The sequence below is a fragment of the Topomyia yanbarensis genome, chromosome 1 (genome assembly GCF_030247195.1).
Source record: "Topomyia yanbarensis strain Yona2022 chromosome 1, ASM3024719v1, whole genome shotgun sequence".
Lineage (NCBI taxonomy): Eukaryota > Metazoa > Arthropoda > Insecta > Diptera > Culicidae > Topomyia > Topomyia yanbarensis.
The window spans coordinates 101,990,505-102,018,431 of record NC_080670.1 but is presented as its reverse complement, the minus strand read 5'-3'; the positions used below and the strand labels follow the sequence as shown (position 1 = coordinate 102,018,431).

Here is a 27,927-nt window from a genome sequence, read left to right as displayed (position 1 = left end):
GGGTATTTTTTCCAGCAAACAACTTATCGACCTTGTATCGATCAACAGTAGAATGTGAAAAACTCGCATTGAAAAGAATTGAGGAAAAGCTTACGACTGATTTCAAATATTTAAGATGGGCTTGAAGTCGTCGTATGCATGCAATAAAGGCGATCACAGCACCAAATCGAAGAGTAAACTTTTGTTCTGCAGAGTGGTGGAGCATGGTTTAAATTAAATCGTCAATAAAAATTGTCATTCAATCAAAACATAGGGATTTTTGGGCCTCGTATTACAAATAGAAAAATAGCAAGCAAGGGGGTAGGATACATATAAGAGAAACTTTTCACATTCCAGCTATAAGGACTGTACGTTAATTTAGACTAGCGGAGAACATCAAAGTAATTCTATATATGACGAAAATAGTTGCCCTGATAAGGGAGGATTTTTCATAGTTTCGACCAGAAATGCAATTTTGGTTGCGAATACGTTCCATTCGCAAAACACAGTACATCGTCCACTAAAAGGGCGGGCCAACGAACGAACGAAACGCGATAAGCATAAAAAGGATGGACTTTCGTTTCGCTACGGTCGAGTATAAAAGATAGGTACAGCCGATTTTTTCATCAGTTTCAGTTCGCACCTAGCAGCAGCAGCGTCACGTCGTCTTCGCCACTATGACACCGAAAGCTAGCGGTAAGGCAAGGCGCAGAAGAACATCGTGAAAGGAGGAGGCTTCATGAAAAGGATATCTTCGAGTGTATGGCGAACGAGGTCTCTCGTCTGGCGCAAAGTACAGACTAGACTGCCGTTCGTTTGAAGTTGCTGGATGAGCTGGCCAAACATGTCGTATCGGAAGGTACCAATACCCTTAACAAGTGTGCCAGCTAGGAATAAGTCGTCGCCGAATGATACCCACACACCACCACCGGCCCTTTTCAGGGCCACCAAAATAAATCCTGGTAAAGAATTGAATTGAAAGATATATATGCTGTTTGTTTGCTTCATTAGAGCTAAAAAGATAGGTGACTAATATCTATGACAACCGGGGTTCCGCGACTCCACTTCGGAGTTATTTCAGATTTTTTACCAGTTGTATAACTGAACATATAATTGAAAGTTGTATTTTTGATTCCCACGGAAGAACTGAAATATTTCTCACGTGAGCATGTGTTTCCCTAACACAGCCGTCAATGCGGAGTCAATCGTTCTGCATATGTTTGCTAAGCAGAGCAGCCTGCGTACTTTTGCTGGTTGGATCAGAAGAGTAGACTTCTGTATTGCTTTTGCAACTGAGTAGGCGAACTGAGGGTAAGCACGACACCCTGGGTAAGCCAGACACCCCACGACTTTTTCCAGATATCAAATTTTAAATCATACAATAATGACAGGATATTATTAGTAGAGGACGGTGGGGAGTTGTGAACATAGTTTTGTTTTCGGAGCATAACTACCATAAATATTGGTCGATTTTTAATTTTAGACCTGGTATTTGTTACGGACACCTTAATACATCCGCAGGCGGAAGCAATTCAAAAAAATCATTGTCTTGTTTGAGATATGACAAAATGCGGGGAATCGGCATTTTTAGTTTGGTGGGGAGTTGTGAACCATCGCAAAAAGTAGAAGAGATGAAATATTTTTGTGATTTATTTTTATTAGGGCTTCTATAGATAAATTTTAAGATATTTCTAAACATAAGATGAGATGGAAAAATGATCTGATTCCCAATGAGTCGGCGACAACATGATTCGCGCCAAGCCACTTGAATTCGCGGTTGTGGCACGGGGAAATTAAAATTGTGGCAGAATCTTGTTCTTCTCATAAAATTGAACATTTTTATATCATAATATGTATGATTCATCCCTGATTTTCGAATTACGATACTGTTCTTTGAAAAAAAATCTATTATCCACTGAAATGTATGAATTATTACGAATTATGATACTGTTCTACTTAAAAAAATACTATAACCCACTGAAATGTACAGTTCACAACTCCCCACTAAGGGTGGTTCAAAACTCGCCACTTTACATATCTTCGAAAAAAACGTATCTCCATTGACACACTAAAGGTTCTTCCAATTTTTTTTGCTGATGAAAGCCAATTACCCAAGGAATGTTTTGCACTAATTTACTTTGAAATCAGTTACATAACGGGACTCCACATACCACAAATAAAACCGAGTAAAAAACTTTTTTGTTGGTATATTTAGTCGCTAGTTACCTAAACAAGAGTTAATGCAACATTTGCTAATGAGCAAGTGACGTCATGACAGTAGAAACATTTAACAGTAGTTACCACATTTTTATCATTTATATCTTAGCGGGGATTGGCGGAGTTCACAACTCCCCATGGTTCACACACGTTCTATTCTACTCTCCATATCGTTATTTGTGTGTATTGAAGTTAAGTTTGAGTATTTCAATACTGTAAATTGAGCATTTAACAAAAATGTGCGCCGTTGGGGTAAGACCGACAGTTTTTGGGTGGGGTAAGACCGACACGGTGTTTAGATGATTGGGTACGTTTTTGATTCGATACAAACGACTCAGTATATTTCTTGTGTTCAATTATACTATAATTACGTCATTTTAATAATTGAAATACACGGAAACTATGCTTTTTTGCATTTATTTGTCTCGAGCCGACCAAAAAATTAAGAATTAAATTGAACGTGATTCATAGTTATATTACAAAACGAAATGAAAAGTATAATCGAATATGAGATTTTGAAATGATATTCATGAAAAATTTTCATTGACCGTCGGATTGTTGATCAACAGTGTTCCGAAAAATCACAACACGAACTGGATAGCAGTGTTGCTGAACTCGTAAAAATAACTCTTGTATTTCTCATTCGCGTGTTCTCATTGCGCCCAACACTCGTATCCGAGTGTTCTCCATGCATGTCTTTCTTTCGTTCACTCCCCAGCCGGGTAGAATTTCTGCGAGTGCCAGTCGGCCAAAAGCGACTCAAATTGCACATATTGAAACCCACTCTTTCGTTCGCACCCACCCACTGGCGGTCACTCCTACTGCTGAAAATTATGGTTTTGTTACTGTACATTTCTATTCGGGTGGTATAACGGAAAAGGAAAATAAACGCACCCGAATGAAATGCAGTTGCGTTAAAACGTAAATTTAAAAAAACTGCAAAATCGCTTGGATTGACACTTAACCTTAACATGTCAAATATATATATAATTCCCCTCAATGCTGCATATATGCACTTCTTAAAATAATTAGTTTTTGGTCAAATATACTTATATCGAAGACTCCATATCAAGAAGACTGGCAACTCTGTCCAGAATCCGGAGACAGTAACAGCAACGCCACTTGCGGGTAAAGGTAGTACTTTCCATAGTGATGCACACACACATATACATTTTTACATAAAGCTTCCTCCCTTCTTCCAATAGAGGCGCTGTAACCTCTGTCGCTTCTCGTTTGTATGGGGGAAGGAAAGAGATATCAGTCTTCTTGATATGGAGTCTTCGCTTATATTGAAGTTTGAGATTTTTTTTGTGGGATAATGAAATGACAGGAACAGTTTTTATTGTCAAATATGTCATTGAAAGAATATATGCATAAATCGCTCAGATAATTTTCGTAAAATATCGAATTAAATAGTCACTACAAGAGTCAGTCCCATAAAGATAGGAAATCCCAAAGAAAACGGGACAAACATGCGATCATGGGTAGTATACATCTATGACCATTCCTGGTACATATTGCATTAAATGAATCGGATATTCGGATTAAATACATAATTTCGAGATAAACGTATTTAATGCGGTTCACTACAAAAATTCAAACCCATTAACAAACGTTGACTTCTATAGAATATGTATGTAGGAGATCGACTACCGTCATAAAGTGAATTTCTAAACATAAGGACTTAATTTATTGAATATTTCGTGACCAATTCCAATATACGCTGTCCTTGTCCTCCAAATTACGACGGAATCAGAGCAAATCTATCAGCTGTAAGAAAAGTACTCTATGCGTTATATATTCTAAAACATTCGTTCATAGTCCTAAATTGATACAACCAGCGGACTATATTAGAAGAAATCTCTAGTGAATGATTTTGCGCACTTTCCACTAACCTGAACTCTGCACTTTAAAAGTGTGAGTAATCAAGCTGCTCCTGAAAACTGCGAGCTGTCAAAACACATGTATTTGAAGTTATAGAGATGGTACTCTCATAGACAGGCCAGTCGAACTAACCAGTCTATGAGATAATTTTTTTAGTATAATGTTAAGTGCGTAATACAGTTCGAATCGTTGTGTTTCGAGTTTTTGTGCCACAAACAATACTTGCATTGAAATAGTAATTTTTACTTGCTCGTCAACTCCTCACGCTGGCTTTTCCCAGATAACGAATTAACTGGTTTATTTTGCCGATTGGTATTTTCCCGAGTGGGTTGTTTTTCCGAATTAAGTATAAAAAGTTATTTTCAATGGCAATAAAATAGTATTAAGGATGATTCAATATTAAAATTTGACAAAAAGCATGGATGTGGGATGATAAATTATAGAATTAATAGTCAAAATGTAAAGAATAGTTAAGGTAATTCTTAAAATCAAACTTTAAATGAATATAGTTTCTCTTTGAGCGTTTTGGTGGAATGCTGAAAATGAAAATGTTGAAAATTCTGAATTTAAATGAAAATTAAAATGCCTAAAGAAATGAAACATCTCTGAATTAATTCCTACTATCGTGATTCACTTGCTTCTCTTATTCATACGCATAATCTTAGGTTTAGATCATTTCAACAAGTATATACCAAAGTTTTATAAATCTACTAATTGAGATTTGAGCATGACTGAACAACATTGTTTTCGGTAATACTGATTCTTCTTGACGAAAAAAAAAACAGTTTGCACAATACTGTTCAAATACTCACGATAATTTACTATATATTAGTGGGACGGAAATTTAATCCATTTACCATCTTAGTAAAATTGGTAGTAGCAGATTAGTTTTTTTTTTACTTTTTTCAATAAATTATATTAAATTCGTGTTTCCAATTTTCATTGCTCAAAAAAAAACTATCCTTAAAAAGCTTTAGATTTTATTGCTGGATATCATATACATACTTCCCTTCTGCCCAGAAGTGCGTAATATACGCCCTTTACTTCTGCTCAGAAGTGTATAATCGGTACAAAAATGCAAACCCATTAGCCAGCATGGACTTTTATAGAATATGTGGTATTATTTCCTTAACCCTCCGGAAGTCGCACTTATGGCCAACTGAACGAGCAGCCGCTGTTGCTCTAAGACGATTTTGCTAGATTTTCAGAGCAGTGTGCACTCAGTGCACTAGCGCCTACCCATGGTTGCCTGGTGTAGTGGGTAAAAAAACATTAATGTTTTTTTATTCGTTTAATTGTTAGTATTGAACCTCTAGAAAAGCCTAGTGCAATCTCGGTGGCCACACTGATCTTCTTTTGTTCTAAACAACCATGCGTTTCAACGATTTCAGTCTATCGGCAACTTTAATAGCATCTTTCTCGAAACCGCATTTTTCAAATTGCCGATAACTCAAAAACCATTCAACGAATTGACTTGATTTTTTATGAGAATGCATAACATGTGTAGTCGATGAACTAAGGGAAAAGGGAATACAAAAATCTTCCTCATTATTTTGAAGAAAAGTGAACGAATTTTATTTTTCGGTTTTTCTTATTCCATTTTCCGAAATTCCAACTGTTCTATTTTTTTTTTTGGTTCATCGAGTAACTACAACAACATAGACATGTTTTAAAAATCTTTTAGAATTTCCTATTTCAGACTATTGTATCAAGAGTTATCATGTCCTCCGCGGCATTTCTCGACATGGAAATGGTTGAAGTCTTCTCTTCGAACGCTCGTATGTGTGGCTTTGCATGACTGAAATTTTTTCATTCATAATGAATATATACATAAACCTTAACGAGAGGTCCATTGTCACCTTGCCATCAAAATCGTATAACATAATTCCTTACAGTTTGAGCACTTTATAGTAGACGCCCCTTAGACGACAAGTTTTTTTAAGAATAATATGAAAAACAATATATTTAATTTGTTCTTTAAATACGACCGGTATAAACCTGTATAGACAGATAACGTATGTATGCAATGACAATTTAATGCGAACACGCGCACTGTTAGTTTAGTTAGTTTTCGCTCCTTTACGAGCGCTCCTAGTTGCTAAAAGAGTGTATACGAGCTGTTCTAATAAACATCTTCAGAGCTGTAAAGAGTGCTTAGCACACGGGAGTGGTTGGCATGCAGTGAAAACTCGCAGCCGAGGAGTCCCATCATGGGAACCCACTCGCCGTTAGAGCTAAAATCTAGCGAGCCGACAAGAGTGCGAGTGACACACGAGCCTATAGCGAAGGCAGATAACTCACATGAATTAAGCATATTTGTCGCTCGTGCTGATCGTCACATATTCGAGAGTTCTTCGAAAACGTGTGTACAGCAGTAGGGAGCATACAGTGTGAGTCTCGTGCTCGCAGGCGAACGAGGAGGGTGTGTTGGCTTCTCGCTTTTTTAGCAACACTGCTGGATAGTTTACTACGAAGCGTGCGTCACTTCTAAGTGAATGAGTCCTAGTAACAGCGTATACGATCTGCTTGCAGAACAGCTCTTCCTCGTTAGAATGGCTATACAAGTGGCAATAAAGCTCGAAAGAATTACTTGAGAAAACCCGTACCATAATATAAACCATGCGTTAAACATTATTTATATACACCACGCATTCCATTGCTCTTCCTCTTGCTACGCGATGAAACTACAGAAAGCATTCGTTTGCATCACACATACTCATATACATATAATTGAACTTTATCAATACATTTTTAATGGAAAAATTTGGACAAAAAGAAAATTCAAAAGGGGCCTTCTTGCCCCTTTGAGGTGTCGGTCTTACCCGCAGCGTTTTTAAAATGTCAATTTTCTCCATTTTTGGCAACCAATAATTTTTAATAAATTCAATTTTTTGAAACGCTGAAAAATATATATTTTGTTAAGAACCACCTAAACAAGGATTATGCACAGAATATACAATTGTAGGAGCTTTGTGGAATTTTAGAAAAATTATTGCGCCTAAGATGTCGGACTTACCCCGCGTTCCCCTATGCCGTAGTTCAGCTTTTTGTTGGTGGCTGCGTTCCCAAATGCGCACCCCCACTTGACAAGCCGCCCGTCCAGTGTCAATTTTGATAAATTGTCAGCCGTGTCAAATGTGACAAACTGTCCCTTCAGTTTCAATTTTTGCAACGCGGTAGGCGTTCATTTTTTTCTCAACTCAAACGTTAAACGTCAAATTAAAATTTTGTATGCAATTAAAAACGATTTCGATTCGGGTCGATATTTAAGTTAAAAGTTAAAAATTTGAGGGAAACGAGAAAAAAGGAAAATTTCGCTCAAATCGGAGAATCGAACTTAAGATATAAATTTAGCCATTTAAAAGAGATTCAATCAGAATTTTAATAATACGATACGTCAACGAATAGTCCTACGTCAACCCGTGGTTATGTCCCGGACATTACCCACCCACCCAGTTTTTTTTCTAGTGCACAATAGGGGTGAGCTCTTTGAAATAAAATCGATGTTGTCAAACATAGATCCAAAAAAATCCGATGTGATACGGAAATACGATTTTTTTCCTTTCATGTACGAAAAATAAATGCACCCTTTCCAAAAATATTTATACTATATAAAACAATTGATAAAAGAACGAATCATTTCGTTTCATTGACGAAAAATAGGTTAGACATCGATGATAACTTTTATGCACCGTACGGGCCAATCAACGTCAGATTTACAAATAAAATTTTAATTCATTCCAAATTTTTTTCTTGCATTTTTTAGCTAAAAATATTTGACAGGTATTTTTGTTATGGCTGAATAAAATATTTACTTCAACTTTTTAAGTTGGAAAAATTGAACATTTTTCAATCGCTGATAGCTCGTAAATTATTTGATGCATGGAAAAATATTAAATATAAAAAGTTGCATTTTCGCATGAGATTGCCGGAAAAATTGAGAATTTATTTAAAAATTGGATTAAATTTTTTGCTTATTTTGTCTTCAAATAATAAAAATCATGTTAGAAATATTGTGTAAAAATTTTGCAGTGGATCTCAAAATGTTTTGCGAGATATTACAATTATAACATTAAAAAGGGCAATTTTACAATGAACGCCATGTTGTGGGCCAGCTTTAATTGAAATATCTCGTATAGTAATAAGGTTCTCAATATAATTATGAATGTTTTCATAGAATAAAAAAATTATTAGTCCAAGCTTGTTTTTTCGATATGTTTCTAACGTTTGCAGAATTAATAACATAAATAACAAAAAAAACTATCATATTTTTATTGGTGAGTTCATTCGAAAACGCACTTTTTATTATTAATAATTTTTTCCGTACAACTAAGAGTATCTGAGTTATCAGTGGTTGAAAAATCAGATGTATTATCTGCAGAATGAGTTATTCACAATTATTCTTAACATATTTAATATCTAAATAATTGTTTAAAACAACACAACTTCGAAACCGCTTTTCTCGAATCTTTTGGAAAATAATCAAAGCGAGCAAACTTCCTTTTTCAATAAAAATGGCTAATTTTGCATTAAAAATTTGGTTTTCAGGGTTTTTTCAGGAAACTGATAGCTTCCAAAAGCAACTTTTTTTCAGCAATTAATGACGCAAAAGCTTTTTTTTTTCAATTTGTTTATTTGATAAGGCACGTATGCGTTAGCTTAAAGGTGCCATTTTTTCATTGTTTTACATTTTGAATTTCTTAAAACTAGGGGGTTACACATTTCAATATTATTTTGTTTTATACAGGGTGTTTGGTTCATGAGTAAGAATCTCTCGAGGGGTGATTTACTGTCATATTTGGAGCAAAAAATCGTTCTACACATACCATCAAATCTCAACCGTTACAGAGTTATTGAACTTTTTGTGTAAAAAACTTATTTGTCTTAAAATACCTCTAACTTTAAAAGTATACTTTGTATTTTAAATGTTTCAGTTCCATTCGAAAGGTGAGAAAATTTCCTATTGAAGTGGTGTCATATCTTTTAAGTAATTTGTTCTAATTACCTTTTAGCTGTAAAGTAGTTAAAAGTTAGTGTTTTTGAGGAGGTTTTTGCTAATTTTCTCGAAATAATGAAGTATGATTATAGCAATATCCATTATCCAAAAGTTGGGTTTTAGAACGATTCATAATTTGTTCTTGGACGTCATATTTTTATCTCTTCTCATTTCTTTTAATTTCATTACTATACTTTTCCTGTAACCGACTTGCAAGTGCTTAAAAGACTCTAATCTAAAAAATATGCTTTATATCGTTATTTACAAGATTTCATTGGAAAGCTGAGAAAATTTCCTATCAGTGCATGTACAAATATCTTTTAGTTAAGTGTACTAAATGGTTTTTTACTAACGAAATAACTCAAAATTTGTGTTTTTGGAGAGTTTTTTAATTATTCTAATTATTAATCAACAAAATTTATCGTTACTATTGTTCATTTGATGCCCCTTAATGTTCTCTATAACTTTTTATTCGACACTTTGTCTATGTCACTTTTCATTTTGCTGCCATTTAATAGTTAACACAGCATGAGCTCGCCACAAATGTAGTGGGTTCGAAAACGTTATTTTTGCATATGAAACGATGTGATAAAAACGATTTTGCTTCGAAACCAAAAGAGATAATTGAATGGAGTCAAAGAAAGAACTGTAGAACTTGCTGAGATGCATTATTTCCATGATAATAATGGTGATGTTTATTATTTACTATTTTAAGAAAATTAATGAAAATGCTAATAATAGCACTAACTTTAAACCTATTTACTTTTAAAAGAATACTAAATTCACTTAACTGAAAGGTACTTTTAATACTTTTTTCACTGTAAAATTTTCCAGGCTTTCGAATAAAAAGAAAAAAAAGTACAATAAGTGCCATAATTTTCCAATTACAGCTGGTACTAGTGAAAATGAGATAAAAATATCCATGTTGAATAACCCAAAATCATGAAAATAAGAAAAGGTAAGTGTATCATGTCAAAGAACGAATTAAGCAGCTCACCAAGACTAACAATCTGAATTATTAAAGGGATGAGGTTAACTATTAGGATTTTCAAGAAATGAACGAAAAATCGTTTAAAATTGTTTAATTTTCAAAAAATTACTTTGAAAAGGCTACTTAAACTCATTAACTGAAACATGTGAGGGCATCACTCAATGCGAAATTTTCTCACCTTTCGAATGGAACTAATACATTTAAAATACAAAGTATACTTTTAAAGTTAGAGGTATTTTAAGACAAATAAGTTTTTTACACAAAAAGTTCAATAACTCTGTAACGGTTGAGATTTGATGGTATGTGTAGAATAATTTTTTTCTCCAAATATGGCAGTCTATCACCCCCCGAGAGATTCTTAACCATGAACCAAACACCCTGTATAATGAAACTAAAAAAAAAACTTTACAGCTAACTTATACATATAAAAGAGGGTATAATATAATATTCGTAAGATTTGGGGGACGGGTCATTTTGTGTGTTCTTTTTATAGTAATTCACTTTATGATTTTTAGAAGGGGGATTGTAGGAGAAACTAATTATTAACTAAGCGGAACATTTTACAAGCTTATTAACTAGAAATAACTAGAGAGAGTGGTTCAAGATTAGGGGAAATAATTAGGGCTATTTTAAAGTAGTGGTACTGTTGTGCATTTCTTAACTAGATTAAATATTGATCAACTAAAACTAGAAGATAGGGGGGCACATAAGTTTTGGGAAGATATTCAAGGGGAGAAGAGGGTGAAGTCATACATCTGTGTATCAGAGACATGGGAGGGTGGGTGGACAAGGCTGAACGGGGGGGGGATATAAACTTTCAGTTTCCGGCATCAGGAATTAACGGCCAGGATTACAGATTCGAACGGATTGATCAACTAAAACTAGAAGATAGGGGGGCACATAAGTTTTGGGAAGATATTCAAGGGGAGAAGGGGGTGAAGTCATACATCTGTGTATCAGAGACATGGGAGAGAGGGTGGACAAGGCTGAACGGGGGGGGGGGGGGGGGGGGGGTGGTATATAAACTTTCAGTTTCCGGCATCAGGAATCAACGGCCAGGATTACAGATTCGAACGGATGCATCAAGTATTGGGACGCCGGGCGGTTTTCCTCGAGCCGGCAGGGGTTCCTCCAGACGATTTCGTAGTACGGCTCAGATACGGATCGGAAACGCACCGCGTTGCGCGTGTTATGTTGCACTGTAGATCTCGTGTTGTTGGTTCATTCGACAGATGTTTTGTCTCGTCTTGGAGTTGTATCAAACCATCGTTGGGTTACGGTAGGCGGAAGAGGGCACTTCTGGGAATGATAAGAGAAAAGATCGGGGCATTTAAATTTGGATATTGAGACGCAAAAGCTTAAAAACTAGTTCGTTAAAATAGCCATTTTTAGTTGAAATAATCAATACAAAAATGCGTTTTCGTGTTTGCGGGATTGTCCGTGTACTTGTTAGTTAATTATTCTGTTATAGCATACAACTTGAGATAGGGAGAACACAATCGAAATGAAGTGTTTCCAGAAATTGTAGATGACATAACTTTCAATCGGTTGATGCATTCAAATTTGTTAGTAATTCGATTTGATTCAAATTTCTTCGCTATATAAGATAATATTCTGTATTTTCATGCATTAAATACAAATGACGATATAACACCTAATTCTGTTGGTGTATAAAACGTACATTAGGGCATTGAATTCAAGGTTATATTGTGATATTGAAAACAATTGAGGTATAGTCGGGAACAAATGCATCAATTAAAATATAAAATTGTTTAAATCACCACTTTGAAATCAAGACTGATTGTGATTCTTTACATCTGAGTAAAAATTTCTGAAGTGCCCCCCCCCATTTTTCACAAAGTGATGAATTTTGCAAAACATGTTTTAATTTTATTGTTTAGGTACCCCTAAACATCTTCGTGAAATATTTTGTCGTTATTCGAAATATTTCTAATAGTTTTAGTTAATTGAAAATTTATACACCTTTTTATTATAATATTTTTTACAGCCAAAGCTTAATTTCGAATTGCACCAAACTTCACTGGTGGTTTAACAAATGTTTAGTCTAGAAAATGTCGAAAAAAGTTTTAACAAATGTTATTTCTACTATTTTTTAAACAATTTTTCAAAAAAAATGCAGTTTTAAATGGTTTCTTCACGCGATATTCATACCGTTTAAGTTGTAAAATGTTGCATATATTATCAGCTTTCAATTCCAAGAAAAAAAAAATTTGAGCAAACATAAGGTTTTTAAAATCTTTGATTTTTTGTGTTACCCGGCATGCGAAAAACAACGCGCGAGCGAAACAGTCGCTGGTCGCCACGGCACGCTTCGACCAACATCGCATGAGCGAGTCGGTGGGAGCTCGCCACGACTCTGACTACATCAAATGCAAAGCAAAAGAATGAGTTTCGTTGCGATAGTCTTATCGATAATACCCAGTGTAACCTGTGTCATCTGAAAATTTACCATCTAATTTACCTTCATCAATTGTTATTGCATTTCCAGGACAAGTTTTTTTGCTAAGAAGCGTGTATTTCATAGTGTAAAATAGAGAATCAATATTTTTGAAATAACTCTTCGTCCAATCAAACCATTGTAATTTTATAATAATTGTACAAACAGTATAATGTAAAATCAGTACAAACTAGCTCTATACGCGATAGTTCATTTATTGCTTCATTAAAGATCTGTTCTTGCTCACGGGAGAAAAACCATTTCTTTAGCATATGTAAATATCAATTCGATTGCATATTTGCAATCCAAATTTTATTTATTTTAATTTATGTGTATCAACCGAAAGATTTTCCCTCGCGCATTGGTTATGTTTGTTTTATTTTATGCAAATAATTACTGCACTCTTCCGGGTGACCTATCAACCACAGAACAATAACTTATTTCAACAAACGAAAACGATGATACATCAGTATGTACAAACAATATAAACAGTATGTATGTATCAAGTATAATCGCACCAACTGGTCTCCTAAAACTGATTGATTGAGTCCATCACACGCCATTTGTCAACGGAAACTCATTATTGCCAACTTTTATACTTGTCTAAACGTGTCGCGGAGCGTACGGCAGGTTCGCTAGTGAAATGTTGGTCCAAGCGTGCCGTGTCGACCAGCGACTGTTTCGCTAGCGCGTTGTTTTTCGCATGCCGGGTAACACAAAAAATCAAATATTTTAAAAACCTTATGTTTGCTCAAATTTTTTTTTCTTGGAATTGAAAGCTGATAATATATGCAACATTTTACAACTTAAACGGTATGAATATCGCGTGAAGAAACCAATTGGGTATCCAATTAACTGCAGCGCCAGGGGTGCTATACAATAGAGTAAATAAATCTAACCTCTCGTAAACGCAACTATCATTGAATAAGTTTAACGTGAGCGTACCAGCTTTCAGCACAATGTGGAATTTAGTATGTCACAAACGTCTAATAACTTAGAGGAGATGGTGTTCTCCGAAAAAATTTAGAGAAGGTTAAGAGCTACGCGATTATGGACAAAACTAATTGAAATAGATAGACCAGGCAGCACTAGTGAGCATGTATTATTTTTCAATTTCTGAATCTCGAGAACATTATTTAGAAGTGTGATGTCTTCGGCAATATTCATCATCGAGTCGAGTGCTACCCGACGGCGAATAGATAATTACAGAATTCGCCCATCAGGCGGCGCTAGGGAGACTAAAACTTTCAATTCAAGTTAGGTAAAGTTTATTAATTTAGGAAAATGACGTTTTCTGTAATGTAATCCAAGTCACAATTGAAGTTTTATAGCACGCTACAAGTGCAATCTAGGTTGCATGAGTGGCTATAAAACCACCATAAAGCCTAAATTGTTACTGAGCAAGGACTATTTAATGATGTAATGATTAAATTGGATATCACCCTCAAGGCGGCGCTAGTGAGCACAAACTTTTTTATTTCAATATCCCAAAATAGAAAGGTGGGAAAAAACTTGGGAGGACTATCAAATGGATTTTTGTTGTAAGAATTATTTTTCCTTAGAAAACCTTACAGAATGATTCTGTTTCACTATCCTGCATCAAACAAAAATTTAAAAATGTATCGTCATGTGTTTTCAAGAAATTTCCATGATCAGTCGTGGAAAGTGGTAGGTTGGAAAAGTTGGGAGGACAATAAAATTGATTTTCATTGAAAGAATTGTTTTTGCTTAGGAAACCTTGCAGGATGTTTCTTTTTCCCTATCCTGCATACATTAGAAGAAGAAAATTTTATCGCCATGTGTTCTCAAGTAATTTCCATGATCAGTAGTGGAAATTGGTGGGTTGGAAAAAATGGGAGGACGATCAAATTGATTTTTATAGGATTCCCTTGCTGAATGATTCTGTTTCCCTATCCTGCATCCATCAGAAGAAGAAAATTTTAATGCAATGTGTTTTCAAGTAATTTCCATGATCATTAGTGGAAATTGGTGGGTTGGAAAAAAATTGGGAGGACGATCAAATTGACTTTTATAGAAAGAAATATTTTTGTTTCCGAAACCTTGCAGGATGATTTTGTTTGCCTATCCTGTATCCATCAGAAAAAGAAAATTTTATTGCCATGTGTTTTCAAGAAATTTCCATGATCACCAGTGGAAATTGGTGGGTTGAAAAAAATGGGAGGACGATCAAATTAATTTTTATAGAAAGAATCCTTGCAGAATGATTCTGTTTCCCTATCCTGCATCCATCATAAGAAGAAAAATTTATTGCCATGTATTTTCAAGTAATTTCCATGCTCATTAGTGGAAATTGGTGGGTTGGAAAAAAATTGGGAGGACGATAAAATTGATTTTTATAGAAAGAAATATTTTTGCTTACGAAACCTTGCAGGATGATTTTGTTTGCCTATTCTGTATTCATCAGAAGAAGAAAATTTTATTGCCATGTGTTTTCAAGAAATTTCCATGATCAGTAGTGGAAATTGGTGGGTTGGAAAAATTGAGAGGACAATAAAATTGATTTCTATTGAAAGAATTGTTTTTGCTTAGGAAACCTTGCAGGATGATTTTGTTTGCCTATCCTGTATCCATCAGAAGAAGAAAATTTTATTGCCATGTGTTTTCAAGAAATTTCCATGATCATCACTAGTGGAAATTGGTGGGTTAGAAAAAAATTGGGAGGACGATCAAATTGATTTTTATAGAAAGAACCTTGCAGAATGATTCTGTTACCCTGTACTGCAAGGTGAGAAATATATCACCATGTGCATGTGTTTTCAAGAAAGCGACCGTGCAGCAACGAATCAAACGCATCAAATTAGGCCCTGGCACAATGTAAGCGACGATGATTGTTGTTTCATACGCTTTACCGGCATTTGAAAACATTTTCTTAGATAATTAGTGAAATGAATATATTGTACGATATTCAACTGAATGAATAACATGGATATATGAATGAATATTTTTACTATTCACTGCGAGTCGCATCAGGTTCATTTTCAGCCGTCAAAAAAGAGCTTCGATTATTTTTAACTCTGGCACTGAGTGCACACTGCTCTGAAAATCTAGCGAAATCGTCTTAGAGCAACAGCGGCTGCTCGTTCAGTGGGCATAAGTGCGACTTCCGGAGGGTTAAGGAAATAATACCACATATTCTATAAAAGTCCATGCTGGCTAAAGGGTTTGCATTTTTGTACCGATTATACACTTCTGAGCAGAAGTAAAGGGCGTATATTACGCACTTCTGGGCAGAAGGGAAGCATGTATGTGATATCCAGCAATAAAATCTAAAACTTTTTAAGGGTAGTTTCTTTTTTGAACAATGAAAATTGGAAACACGAATTTAACATAATTTATTGAAAAAAGTAAAAAAAAAACCAATTTTACTAAGATGGTAAATGGAATAAAGTTCCGTCTCACTTATAGTAAATTATCGTGAGTAATTATTTGAACAGTATTGTGCAAACTGTTTTTTTCGTTAAGAAGAATCAGTATTACCGAAAACAATGTTGTTCAGTCATGTTCAAATCTCACTTAGTACAGATTTATAAAACTTTGGTATATACTTGTTGAAATGATCTAAACCTAAGATTATGTGTATGAATAAGACAAGCAAGTGAATCACGATAGTAGGAATTAATTCAGAGATATTTCATTTCTTTAGGCATTTAAATTTTCATTTAAGGCCCCCGTCGGGCTTCTTTTTCTTCTTATCTGCAGAATTGAGGATATCAATATAATACGCATATACGATACTCATATGAATGTATGCGTGAACGCGAATGAAATGAATGATTTCTTCAACCCACTTTTGACGTAGGACTTACGTCTTTCTTTACTATACTGGGTGTCATTTCAATACTTTCAAAACGGAAGCGTTACGTACACTTTGAACCTTAATAACTTTCCTCCTACTAAACAAATTGCTATTCTTGTTTCATAAATCGAAAGGAAAACGTTCAACGCTTGCTACTAATACCTTATTTACTGTGCAAAACTTGTTTAAATAGTTCAAAAATAACTTTTAATGCGAATCAACATAAATGCTGAAACCTATAAATATGAGTGTCACAACTTTTCTCAAAGCCAGACGTGTGTAAGACACAGACCAGAACACACGTACGTGTGTCGCCCATAGAGAAGCTGCATTCAAACCACCAATCAAACCACAGCTACTGTCGCTCTGTGTGAAATTCATCGCTTTCGGAAGTCGACTGAGTACTAATCCACAAGCTGCTCTTCCAGCGTCTGGTCCATGAGATTGCGCAGGGTTTCAAAACCGATCGACGCTACCATAGCTCAGCCGTAATGGCCCTCCAAGAAGCCAGCGGGGCCTATCTGGTTGGTTTGTTCGAGAATGCTAATCTGTGCACTAACCATACCAAGCTAGCGATCATATGCCGAAAGACATCCAACTGGCTCGCCGCATCCGGACCTAAATTCGGTGCATCCCCCAGAACAAAACAAGCGGTCCTTTTCAGTACCAACCAATCATATTTTAGTAAGAATTTTAGCAGAAATTTTCCCCCAAAAGTGTTCTCATGTGTATAAATGTGCATGTGTATTTTCTTGGAAAGCGAGGGGGTATTTTTTCCAGCAAACAACTTATCGACCTTGTATCGATCAACAGTAGAATGTGAAAAACTCGCATTGAAAAGTATTGAGGAAAAGCTTACGACTGATTTCATATATTTAAGATGGGCTTGAAGTCATCGTATGCATGCAATAAAGGCGATCACAGCACCAAATCGAAGAGTGAACTTTTGTTCTGCAGAGTGGTGGAGCATGGTTTAAATTAAATCGTCAATAAAAATTGTCATTCAATCAAAACATAGGGATTTTTGGGCCTCGTATTACAAATAGAAAAATAGCAAGCAAGGGGGCAGGATACTTTTCACATTCCAGCTATAAGGACTGTACGTTAATTTAGACTAGCAGAGAACATAAAAGTAATTCTATATATGACGAAAATAGTTGCCCTGATAAGGGAGGATTTTTCATAGTTTCGACCAGAAATGCAATTTTGGTTGCGAATACCTTCCATTCGCAAAACACAGTACATCGTCCACTAAAAGGGCGGGCCAACGAACGAACGAAACGCGATAAACATAAAAAGGATGGACTTTCGTTTCGCTACGGTCGAGTATAAAAGATAGGTACAGCCGATTTTTTCATCAGTTTCAGTTCGCACCTAGCAGCAGCAGCGTCACGTCGTCATCGCTACTATGACACCGAAAGCTAGCGGTAAGGCAAGGCGCAGAAGAACATCGTGAAAGGAGGAGGCTTCATGAAAAGGATATCTTCGAGTGTATTGCGAACGAGGTCTCTCGTCTGGCGCAAAGTACAGACTAGACTGCTGTTCGTTTGAAGTTGCCGGATGAGCTGGCCATACATGTCGTATCGGAAGGTACCAATACCCTCAACAAGTGTGCCAGCTCGGAATAAGTCGTCGCCGAATGATACCCACACCCCACCACCGGCCCTTTTCAGGGCCACCAAAATAAATCCTGGTAAAGAATTGAATTGAAAGCTATATATGCTGTTTGTTTGTTTCATTAGAGCTAAAAAGATAGGTGACTAATATCTATGACAACCGGGGTTCCGCGACTACACTTCGGAGTTATTTCAGATTTTTTACCAGTTGTATAATTGAACATTTAATTGAAAGTTGTATTTTTGATTCCCACGGATGAACTGAAATATTTCTCACGTGAGCATGCGCTTCCCTAACACAGCCGTCAATGCGGAGTCAATCGTTCTGTATATGTTTGCTAAGCAGAGCAGCCTGCGTACTTTTGCTGGTTGGATCAGAAGAGTAGACTTCTGTGTTGCTTTTGCAACTGAGTAGGCGAACTGAGGGTAAGCACGACACCCTGGGTAAGCCCGACACCCCACGACTTTTTCCAGATATCAAATTTTAAATCATACAATAATGACAGGATATTATTAGTAGAGGACGGTGGGGAATTGTGAACATAGTTTTGTTTTCGGAGCATAACTACCATAAATATTGGTCGATTTTAAATTTTAGACCTGATATTTGTTACGGGCACCTTAATACATCCGCGGGCGGAAGCAATTCAAAAAAATCATTGTCTTGTTTGAGATATGACAAAATGCGGGGAATCGGCATTTTTAGTTTGGTGGGGAGTTGTGAACCATCGCAAAAAGTAGAAGAGATGAAATATTTTTGTGATTTATTTTTATTAGGGCTTCTATAGATAAATTTTAAGATATTTCTAAACTTAAGATGAGATGGAAAAATGATCTGATTCGCAATGAGTCGGCGACAACATGATTCGCGCCAAGCCACTTGAATTCGCGGTTGTGGCACGGGAAAATTAAAATTGTGGCAGAATCTTGTTCTTCTCATAAAATTGAACATTTTTATATCATAATATGTATGATTCATCCCTGATTTTCGAATTACGATACTGTTCTTTGAAAAAAAAACTATTATCCACTGAAATGTATGAATTATTACGAATTATGATACTGTTCTACTTAAAAAAAATACTATAACCCACTGAAATGTACAGTTCACAACTCCCCACTAAGGGTGGTTCAAAACTCCCCACTTTACATATCTTCGAAAAAAACGTATCTCCATTGACACACTAAAGGTTCTTCCAATTTTTTTGCTGATGAAAGCCAATTACCCAAGAAATGTTTTGCACTAATTTACTTTGAAATCAGTTACATAACGGGACTCCACATACCACAAATAAAACCGAGTAAAATTTTTTTTGGTTGGTATATTTAGTCGCTAGTTACCTAAACAAGAGTTAATGCAACATTTGCTAATGAGCAAGTGACGTCATGACAGTAGAAACATTTAACAGTAGTTACCACATTTTTATCATTTATAGCTTAGCGGGAATTGGTGGAGTTCACAACTCCCCATGGTTCACACACACGTTCTATTCTACTCTCCATATCGTTATTTGTGTGTATTGAAGTTAAGTTTGAGCATTTCAATACTGTAAATTGAGCATTTAACAAAAATGTGCGCCGTTGGGGTAAGACCGACAGTTTTTGGGTGGGGTAAGACCGACGCGGTGTTTAGATGATTGGGTACGTTTTTGATTCGATACAAACGACTCAGTATATTTCTTGTGTTCAATTATACTATAATTACGTCATTTTAATAATTGAAACACACGGAAACTATGCTTTTTTGCATTTATTTATCAGTATTGTCTCGAGCCGACCAAAAAATTAAGAATTAAATTGAACGTGATTCATAGTTATATTACAAAACGAAATGAAAAGTATAATCGAATATGAGATTTTGAAATGATATTCATGAAAAATGTTCATTGACCGTCGGATTGTTGATCAACAGTGTTCCGAAAAATCACTACACGAACTGGATAGTTTACTACGAAGCGTGCGTCACTGCTAAGTGAATGAGTCCTAGTAACAGCGTATACGATCTGCTTGCAGAACAGCTCTTCCTCGTTAGAATGGCTATAGAAGTGGCAATAAAGCTCGAAAGAATTACTTGAGAAAACCCGCACCACGCATTCGATTGCTCTTCCTCTTGCTATGCGATGAAACTACAGAAAGCATTCGTTTGCATCACACATACTCATATACACATAATTGCACTTTATCAATACATTTTTAATGGAAAAATTTGGACAAAAAGAAACGCCGAAAATATATACATTTTGTTAAGAACCACCTAAACAAGGATTATGCACAGAATATACAATTGTAGGAGCTTTGTGGAATTTTAGAAAAATTATTGCGCCTAAGGTGTCGGACTTACCCCGCGTTCCCCTATGCCGTAGTTCAGCTTTTTGTTGGTGGTTGCGTTCCCAAATGCGCACCCCCACTTGACAAGCCGCCCGTCCAGTGTCAATTTTGATAAATTGTCAGTCGTGTCAAATGTGACAAACTGTCCCTTCAGTTTCAATTTTTGCAAGGCGGTAGGTGTTCATTTTTTTCTCAACTCAAACGTTAAACGTCAAATTAAAATTTTGTATGCAATTAAAAACGATTTCGATTCGGGTCGATATTTAAGTTAAAAGTTAAAAATTTGAGGGAAACGAGAAATAAGGAAAATTTCGCTCAAATCGGAGAATCGAACTTAAGATGTAAATTTAGCCATTTAAAAGAGATTCAATCAGAATTTTAATAATATGATACGTCAACGAATAGTCCTACGTCAACCCGCGGTTATGTCCCGGACATTACCCACCCCTAGTTTTTCTCTCGCTTTTCACATAAAACTACCCAAGTATACCCAGTTAAGCTCAGCCGGAAATGAACCGGAATTCTGGCTGGTTCCAGTTCGTATTCCGGCTCCAGTGACACAACCGATTCTAGTTAGAATCGGTTGTTGCACTGGAGCCGGAATACGAACTGGAACCAGCCAGAATTCCAGTTCATTTCCGGCTGAACTTTACTGGGTAGTATACCAATGGATTCGTATGAATCCGAGGAAACTAATGGTAGCAAGTAAAACTTGATTTGAAAAACTTCATAACAGCGTTTTTCAATTTTCCCGTCGTACGCATTATATCGTCGCTTGTTCTGCGCAGTAGAAAAGCACAGGGTTTGTGCTAAATTAGTACTACCCGAAAGCTTGGTGTAGGGGTTAATTATAAATCATGTCTCACTTGTATTGAGGGAGGGACAATAAAAAATTTCAACATTTTGTGAAATATGGTGTAAAAACCGATTTAATCCACCTAGCAGTGAGATGAGACATTTCTTACACATTTCACTATTGGATTAGTTTGCAGAACTCACGAGAAGTGGGCATCCAACTAGAGGTGGGATGAAAACAGTTTCTAGTCTTGCACCAATAAAATCTCGAATAAACTGAATAAATTATAGAAATCAACAAAACGACCGAAATAAAAAAGTAAAGCAAAAACCGATTTAATCCACCTATCAGTGAGATGAGACATTTCTTACACATATCACTGTTGTATTATTCATTAGCTTGCCGATCACACGCTAAATTTACAAGCAACTAGATGTGAGATGTGCACGAATAACGCTTCGAATTAACTGAATACATTAAATCAAATTACCTCAAATTAAAATTAGATGATATTAAAACGTAATGAAATTAAGAGAGTAAATTAAATTGTTTCAGGATAACAAGCTATCATGCAATAACATAAAGGACTGGCTAAACCGAATTGATGAAATTAAGAAACTGAATAAAACATGTGAACTGTGAAAAACTAACCTTTTAATAAAATGATTAAAATAAATAATATGAATAAAACCATAAAAAATTGGAATAATAAAATAAATACCTAATATGAATAATATGGATTAAATTAACTCTTTCATACCTAATTATTTTGTCGCATATATAGGGTTCCAAAACCGTTTTTCTTAAAAGTGTTAGAGTAAAGAAACGCGGAAAACCTGTTTTGATCAAGATAGATGCTTCTCTAGCAGTGTTAGAAGCTGCTGAATTTTTACATACCAATCCTTAATACACATCTCCTGCAAAGTTTTCAATAGTTTGGGCAGAAAAGGTAGCCAAAAGCAGTCCAAATTTATAAGATTTATCAGTTTTCAAAAATATTTGAAGAAAACGAAGATATATCAAAATATAATTTTTCACCGATAACTGAAAATGTCTCTGGCAGCACTGCTCTAGTGAAATCCAATCAAAGCAGTTGTAATAACTTGAGTTCTACGGATCTTTCTTGTAACTATTAACGCTCAAATAAACGGTGATTGTCACAATTATTAGTTTTACTTTTATGTGAAGAAATCTTGTCCAAGCCCAAAGTTATACTGCCCATGAACGCATATTTGTCCCGTTTTCTATCTTTATGGGACTGATTTGCGAGCATGGGCAGTAAAGCTATTTGAAAATGTTGTTCATAAATAACAAGATAAACAGAGAGTTAATAAAATCAATAAAATGAATGGAAAGAATAATATAAACAAAATATAGAATTTTTATCACAATAAAAATGTTTTCTGTCTTTTTATCATTTTGTTTGTTTTCAAGCAGTTAAATGATTAAAATGAAAAAATCAGCGATATTAAAAAGTAATAGAATTAATAGAAGGAATTATATTGTATCTAATTAATGTTCTAGATGAAATGAATAAAGTGAATGACTGAACAAAATCAGTCAGATTATTAAAATGAATAAAAGTGTGAACCGGAAAAATATCAGAAAAAATATTAGAAAAAAGTGAATAAAATAAATTAAATGAATAATTCGAATAAGATACATAAGATAAAAAACTGATCGGAATGCATACAAAGAATTAAATGAATACAATAGATAAAATTAGGTCACATAACCAAAATAAATAAAAACCGATTTAATCCACCTAGCAGTGAGATGAGACATTTCTTACACATCACTATTGGATTAGTTTTCAGAACTCAAGAGAAGTAGGCACCCAACTAGAGGTGGTATGAAAACAGTTTCTAGTCTTGCACGAATAAAATCTAGAATAAACTGAATTCAATTATAGAAAATCAACAAAACGAACAAAATAGAAAGTAAAGCAAAAAATGAAATAATAGGTTTTTAAATTCATAAAATGAGTAAAAAAAATAATGTAAATCAAAATTATAAAATACACGAATCAAATTAGATGGCTATTAAATAAAAATTAAGATTATATTTAGAAATAGTTTTAAGATTAATAGAATAAATTGACTCATACTAACAAATCGAATGAAATAAAAGGAATGACTGAGCATGAAATGCATAAAATTAAAGATATGAATCAAATGAATCAAATTAATCAAATTGATTTAATTCATCCAGTGAATGCAATGAATCAAATGAATGAAATGGATCAAATGAATAAAATGAATGGATGAACAAAATGAATAAAGTAAAAAATAAATGAAATGCATAAATAAAACAAAGGATTCAAATAAACAAAATGAACTGAAGTGATAAAATGAATAAAAAGAAGAAAATGAGCAGAATAAAATGCATTGATTAAAATGAAAAATTAAACGATGGTAAAAGGTTATAAAATAATATTCTTTAAATTTAATTGTATCAAATAAACTATTTGGATGAAATGATTAAAAGTAGTCAGATTATTAAAAATGAATAGAATGCATGCAATGAAAACAATGAATAAAATAAGTTAAATGAATAATATGAGTAAAATGCACAAAAAAACTAAACTGATCATACTGAATCCAAAGAATGAAACGAATAAAATACGTAAAATGACGCAGATGAACAAAAAGAATAAAAATATGCTGAATGGAATAAGTAATTAAACTGAAATGATCATATATTTAAAGTTAAAAAACATTTTTGAATAAAGAAAATCAATAAACCGAATTGTACGAATTTGAGAACCATTGCATCAGAAAGTTTTGAAATGTTTTTGAAAATCCCATCTTCTGAGAAAAGGCTAATAAATATACAATGGACTTTCTAGGGCTTCCGTCTTTTTTGGTTTTATTCTTTTCGTTTTCATGCTTCTTTACTTGACGACGTCGTTTTAAGATTATCTGGTGTATCTACTTTATTGTTGGACCTTAATTAGTTATCAGGAACCTGGAACGTTCAATTTGCTTTGAAATTCGAAGTTTACTTTTGGTCACATAAATGCGCGTTAAAATACTGGTCCAGTATTTTAACGCGCAATTGAATATAGTAAAGTGAGACAAGGGCACATGTGCTTTCAAGCCCCTTGAACAGAGAACGACTGAGGGAGATTGCGATTCTTGAATGAGACAGGTAGATATTTCAAAGTTTTTATTTGCATTGAAGTTAATAGTGTGAAATGTCTATGCTATGTCGATAGCATAAAAGCCATGCATTCAGTTGATTGCAATGCAGTTCTCTTTCCATTCATCCTTATAGCTTTCATATTGTTTCGTTCGGAATTCTCGTGCAGGAAATATGGATAAATAAGTCCTATACAGACCAATACTGTGAAAAAGAAATGGTTCAAACTACTCAGTATATCCATATATGGACGACGATAAGTTAGAAAACACATTGTAGTTGCATCCCCCATCGAGAGTGGGTACTTTAGAAGACTTCTTTTTCTGGATCTAATTTGTGGATATTTTTGGTCTTTGATCCGTTATTTTTCATGAAAGTTCGTACCAATACAACGAATGTGCATTTTCAATAATATCATTACAAAAAAGTTGTTCTTAGTTTTCACATGACATATGTGGGCATATACTTACCTTACCGTTCAGGCTAGAGCCTTTTTGTCTCTTGCTGTATGCAGAAGCCGTCCCCACTCCACTCGGTCCATTGCTGTTGTCGCCAGCCTCGCAGTCTTCGAAGGGTTCGCAGGTCGTCCTCTATCTGGTCGATCCACCGTGCTCGCTGTGCGCTCCGCCTTCTTGTTCCTGTAGGGTCGCCCTCAAGAACCATCTTCACCGGGTCGTCGTCTGACATTCTCATGACGTGTACAGCCCACCACAAACGTCCTATTGTTGCGGTATGCGCGATGGATGGTTCTTCCAGCCTGGACAGCCGGCTGTCGAGAATTTATGATAGATTTATCGTGTGTTGGATTAATTCGGAAATGCTCGGTTCGTAAAAAAAAGAGAAAAAAAAATGCAACTTCAACTCCGGACAGCCGGCTGACGGGAGTATTGCTTGTGTTTAATTAAATCTCCATCACGACGTGATCGATTTTATTATTCCTTACTTCTGTATTCCGGTGAAATACGACATTCCAAGAACAATACGATACAATGAAAAGCGATCACCTTAACTACCTCGAGATATTTATCGACAAAGATGGGTGAAAATGAAGGGTTCGTAATACAAATATTATTTATCGTGTGTAAGCTTCCTTGTTTATTATTATATTAAAAGAAATGCCAATTATGTATTATTATTTCTTTCTCCATAATTGGTTCTATAAGGCGTTGATCATTATTCGCGCGCTTACGACAAGACACATGTACAATCTCGAGAACAACAGAAAACGACAAGAACAGCTGATCGCTTCTACATACAACAACAAAAAAAACGAATAAAACGAAGATGTCAATAATAAACAAATTCTATGCAATAAAACACAAACAAAAATATGGAAAGTGTAATGAGCAAATTTGTTTTCTCCAGAAAGAACTATTCTCCAGAAAACCATATCCAGAATGAACCAATGCTCATAAGTTCATTCCACAGTTATAGCCATTTCCCAGACATTTTTTTAAGTGGGAAATTTTTTTGATGAACATCAAAACATTTTTTCAGTATATTGGTCATATTGCTCCCCTCGAAGAGTGCACTGTTCTTTTACTTACAATATTGCATTGTTCGAAAGTTATTTGCGAAAAACCTGCCGTGTTTTGACAAAATTGCCCATATCTCAGAAAGTAAACAACATATCAAACATCAAAAATAATAGTGTCGAATGGCAACGTTAGGCCTTTCATTTGAAACTAGTTTCATTAAGATCGGTTCAGCCATTGCTGAGATAATTACATGACATTTTGTACATACACACACATACAGACATCTCAATTTGTCGAGCTGAGTCGATTGGTATTTGAAACTCGGCCCTCCGGGCCTCGGAAAAAATTTTCAAAGTTTGAGTGAATCCTATACATTTCTTTTGTAAGAAATGTAAATATTAAATAATAGGTTTTTAAATTAATAAAATGAGTAGAAAAATTAATGTAAATCAGGATTATAAAATACACGAATCAAATAAGATTAGGTTATTAAATAAAAATGAAGATTATATTTAGAAATAGTTTTAAGAATAATAGAAAAATACTAATGATACTCATACTAATAAATTGAATGAAATAAAACGAATGACTGAACATGAAATGCATAAAACTAAAGATATGAATAAAATAAATCAAATGAATCAAATGAATTAAATGAATCACATGAATCACACGAATCAAATGAATCAAATGAATCAAATGACTCAAATAAATCAAATAAATCAAATGAATTAAATGAATCAAATGAATCACATGAATCAAATTAATCAAATGAATTAAATGAATCAAATTTATTTAATTCATCCAGTGAATACAATGAATCAAATTAATAAAATGGATCAAATGAATAAAAAGAATGGATGAACAAAATGAGTAGAGTAAAAAATAAATGAAATGCGTAAATAAAACAAACGAATCAAATAAACAAAATGAGCTAAAGTGATAAAATGAATAAAAGGAAGAAAATGAGCAGAATAAAATGCATTGAATAAAATGAAAAATTAAACAATGGTAAAAGGTTATAAATTAATATAAAGAAATAAATTGAATCAAATAAATTATTTGGGTGAAATGATTAAAATGAATAAAAGGATGCTGAATGAAATAATATATTAAAATGAAATGGTCATATATTTGAAGCTAAAATCATTTTTGAATAAAGAATATGAATAAACCGGATTGTACGAATCTGAGAACCATTGCATCAGAAAGTTTTGAAATGTTCTTGAAAATCCCAGCTTATGAGAAAAGGCTAATAAATATGCAATGGACTTTCTAGGGCTTCCATCTTATTTTTTGGTTTTATTCTTTTTGTTTTCATGCTTCTTTACTTGACGGCGTCGTTTTAAGATTAGCTGGTGTTTCTAATTTATTGTTGGTCCTTAATTAGTTATCAGGAACCTGGAACGTTCAATTTGCTTTGGAATTCGAAGTTTACTTTTTGGTCACATATTCCCGAAAAAAGGTTTATGTACAGAATAGAATTTACTGGTCCAGTATTTTAACGCACAATTGAATATAGTAAAGTGAGACAAGGTCACATGTGCTTTCAAGCCCCTTGAACAGAGAACGACAGCGAGAATGCGATTCGTGAATGAGACAGGTAGATATTTCAAAGTTTTTATTTGCATTGAAGCAAATAGTGTGAAATATCTAGGCTATATCGATAGCATAAAAGCCGTGCCTTCAGTTGATTGCAATGCACTTTCCATTCATCCTTATAGCTTTCATATTGTTTCGTTCGGAATTCTCGTGCAGGAAATATGGATAAATAAGTCCTATACAGACCAATACTGTGAAAAAGAAATGGTTCAAACTACTCAGTATATCCATATATGGACGACGATAAGTTAGAAGACACATTGTAGTTGCATCCCCCATCGGGTAGACTTCTTTTTCTGGATCTAATAGTCTTCGGTAGACTTCTTTTTCTGGATCTAATTTGTGGATATTGCAGCTGATACAACTCATGGTTCATTCGCCTGCGCCACGTTCCGTCTTCCATCTGCATGCTACCATAGATGGTACGCAACACCTTTCGTTCGAAAACTCCAAGGGCGCGTTGGTCTTCCACGAGCATAGTCCTGGTCTCGTGGCCGTAGACGACCACCGATCTAGTCAGCGTCTTGTAGATAATCAACTTCGTGTGGCAGCGAATTTTGTTCGACCGGAGCGTCCTCCGGAGTCCAAAGTAGGCACGATTTCCCGCCAAGATCCGTCTCTGAA

The 27,927-nt window shown here is 34.8% G+C and overlaps 1 protein-coding gene across 7 annotated transcripts in view; it reads left to right on the top strand.

The window, feature by feature from the left end:
• Nucleotides 1-27,927, top strand: part of LOC131696428 (E3 ubiquitin-protein ligase UBR1) — an 813,967-nt gene that overhangs the window by 72,344 nt on the left and 713,696 nt on the right. Inside the window, exon 2 of one of the 7 annotated variants that reach the window (XM_058955019.1) lies at nt 9,967-10,034. The exons of the other annotated variants lie outside the window; for them this stretch is intronic. Within the exon in view, the coding sequence (XP_058811002.1) occupies nt 10,019-10,034 (16 nt within the window). The 5' untranslated portion in view covers nt 9,967-10,018. The remainder of the gene's footprint in view (nt 1-9,966; nt 10,035-27,927) is intronic. 7 annotated transcript variants of the gene reach the window in all.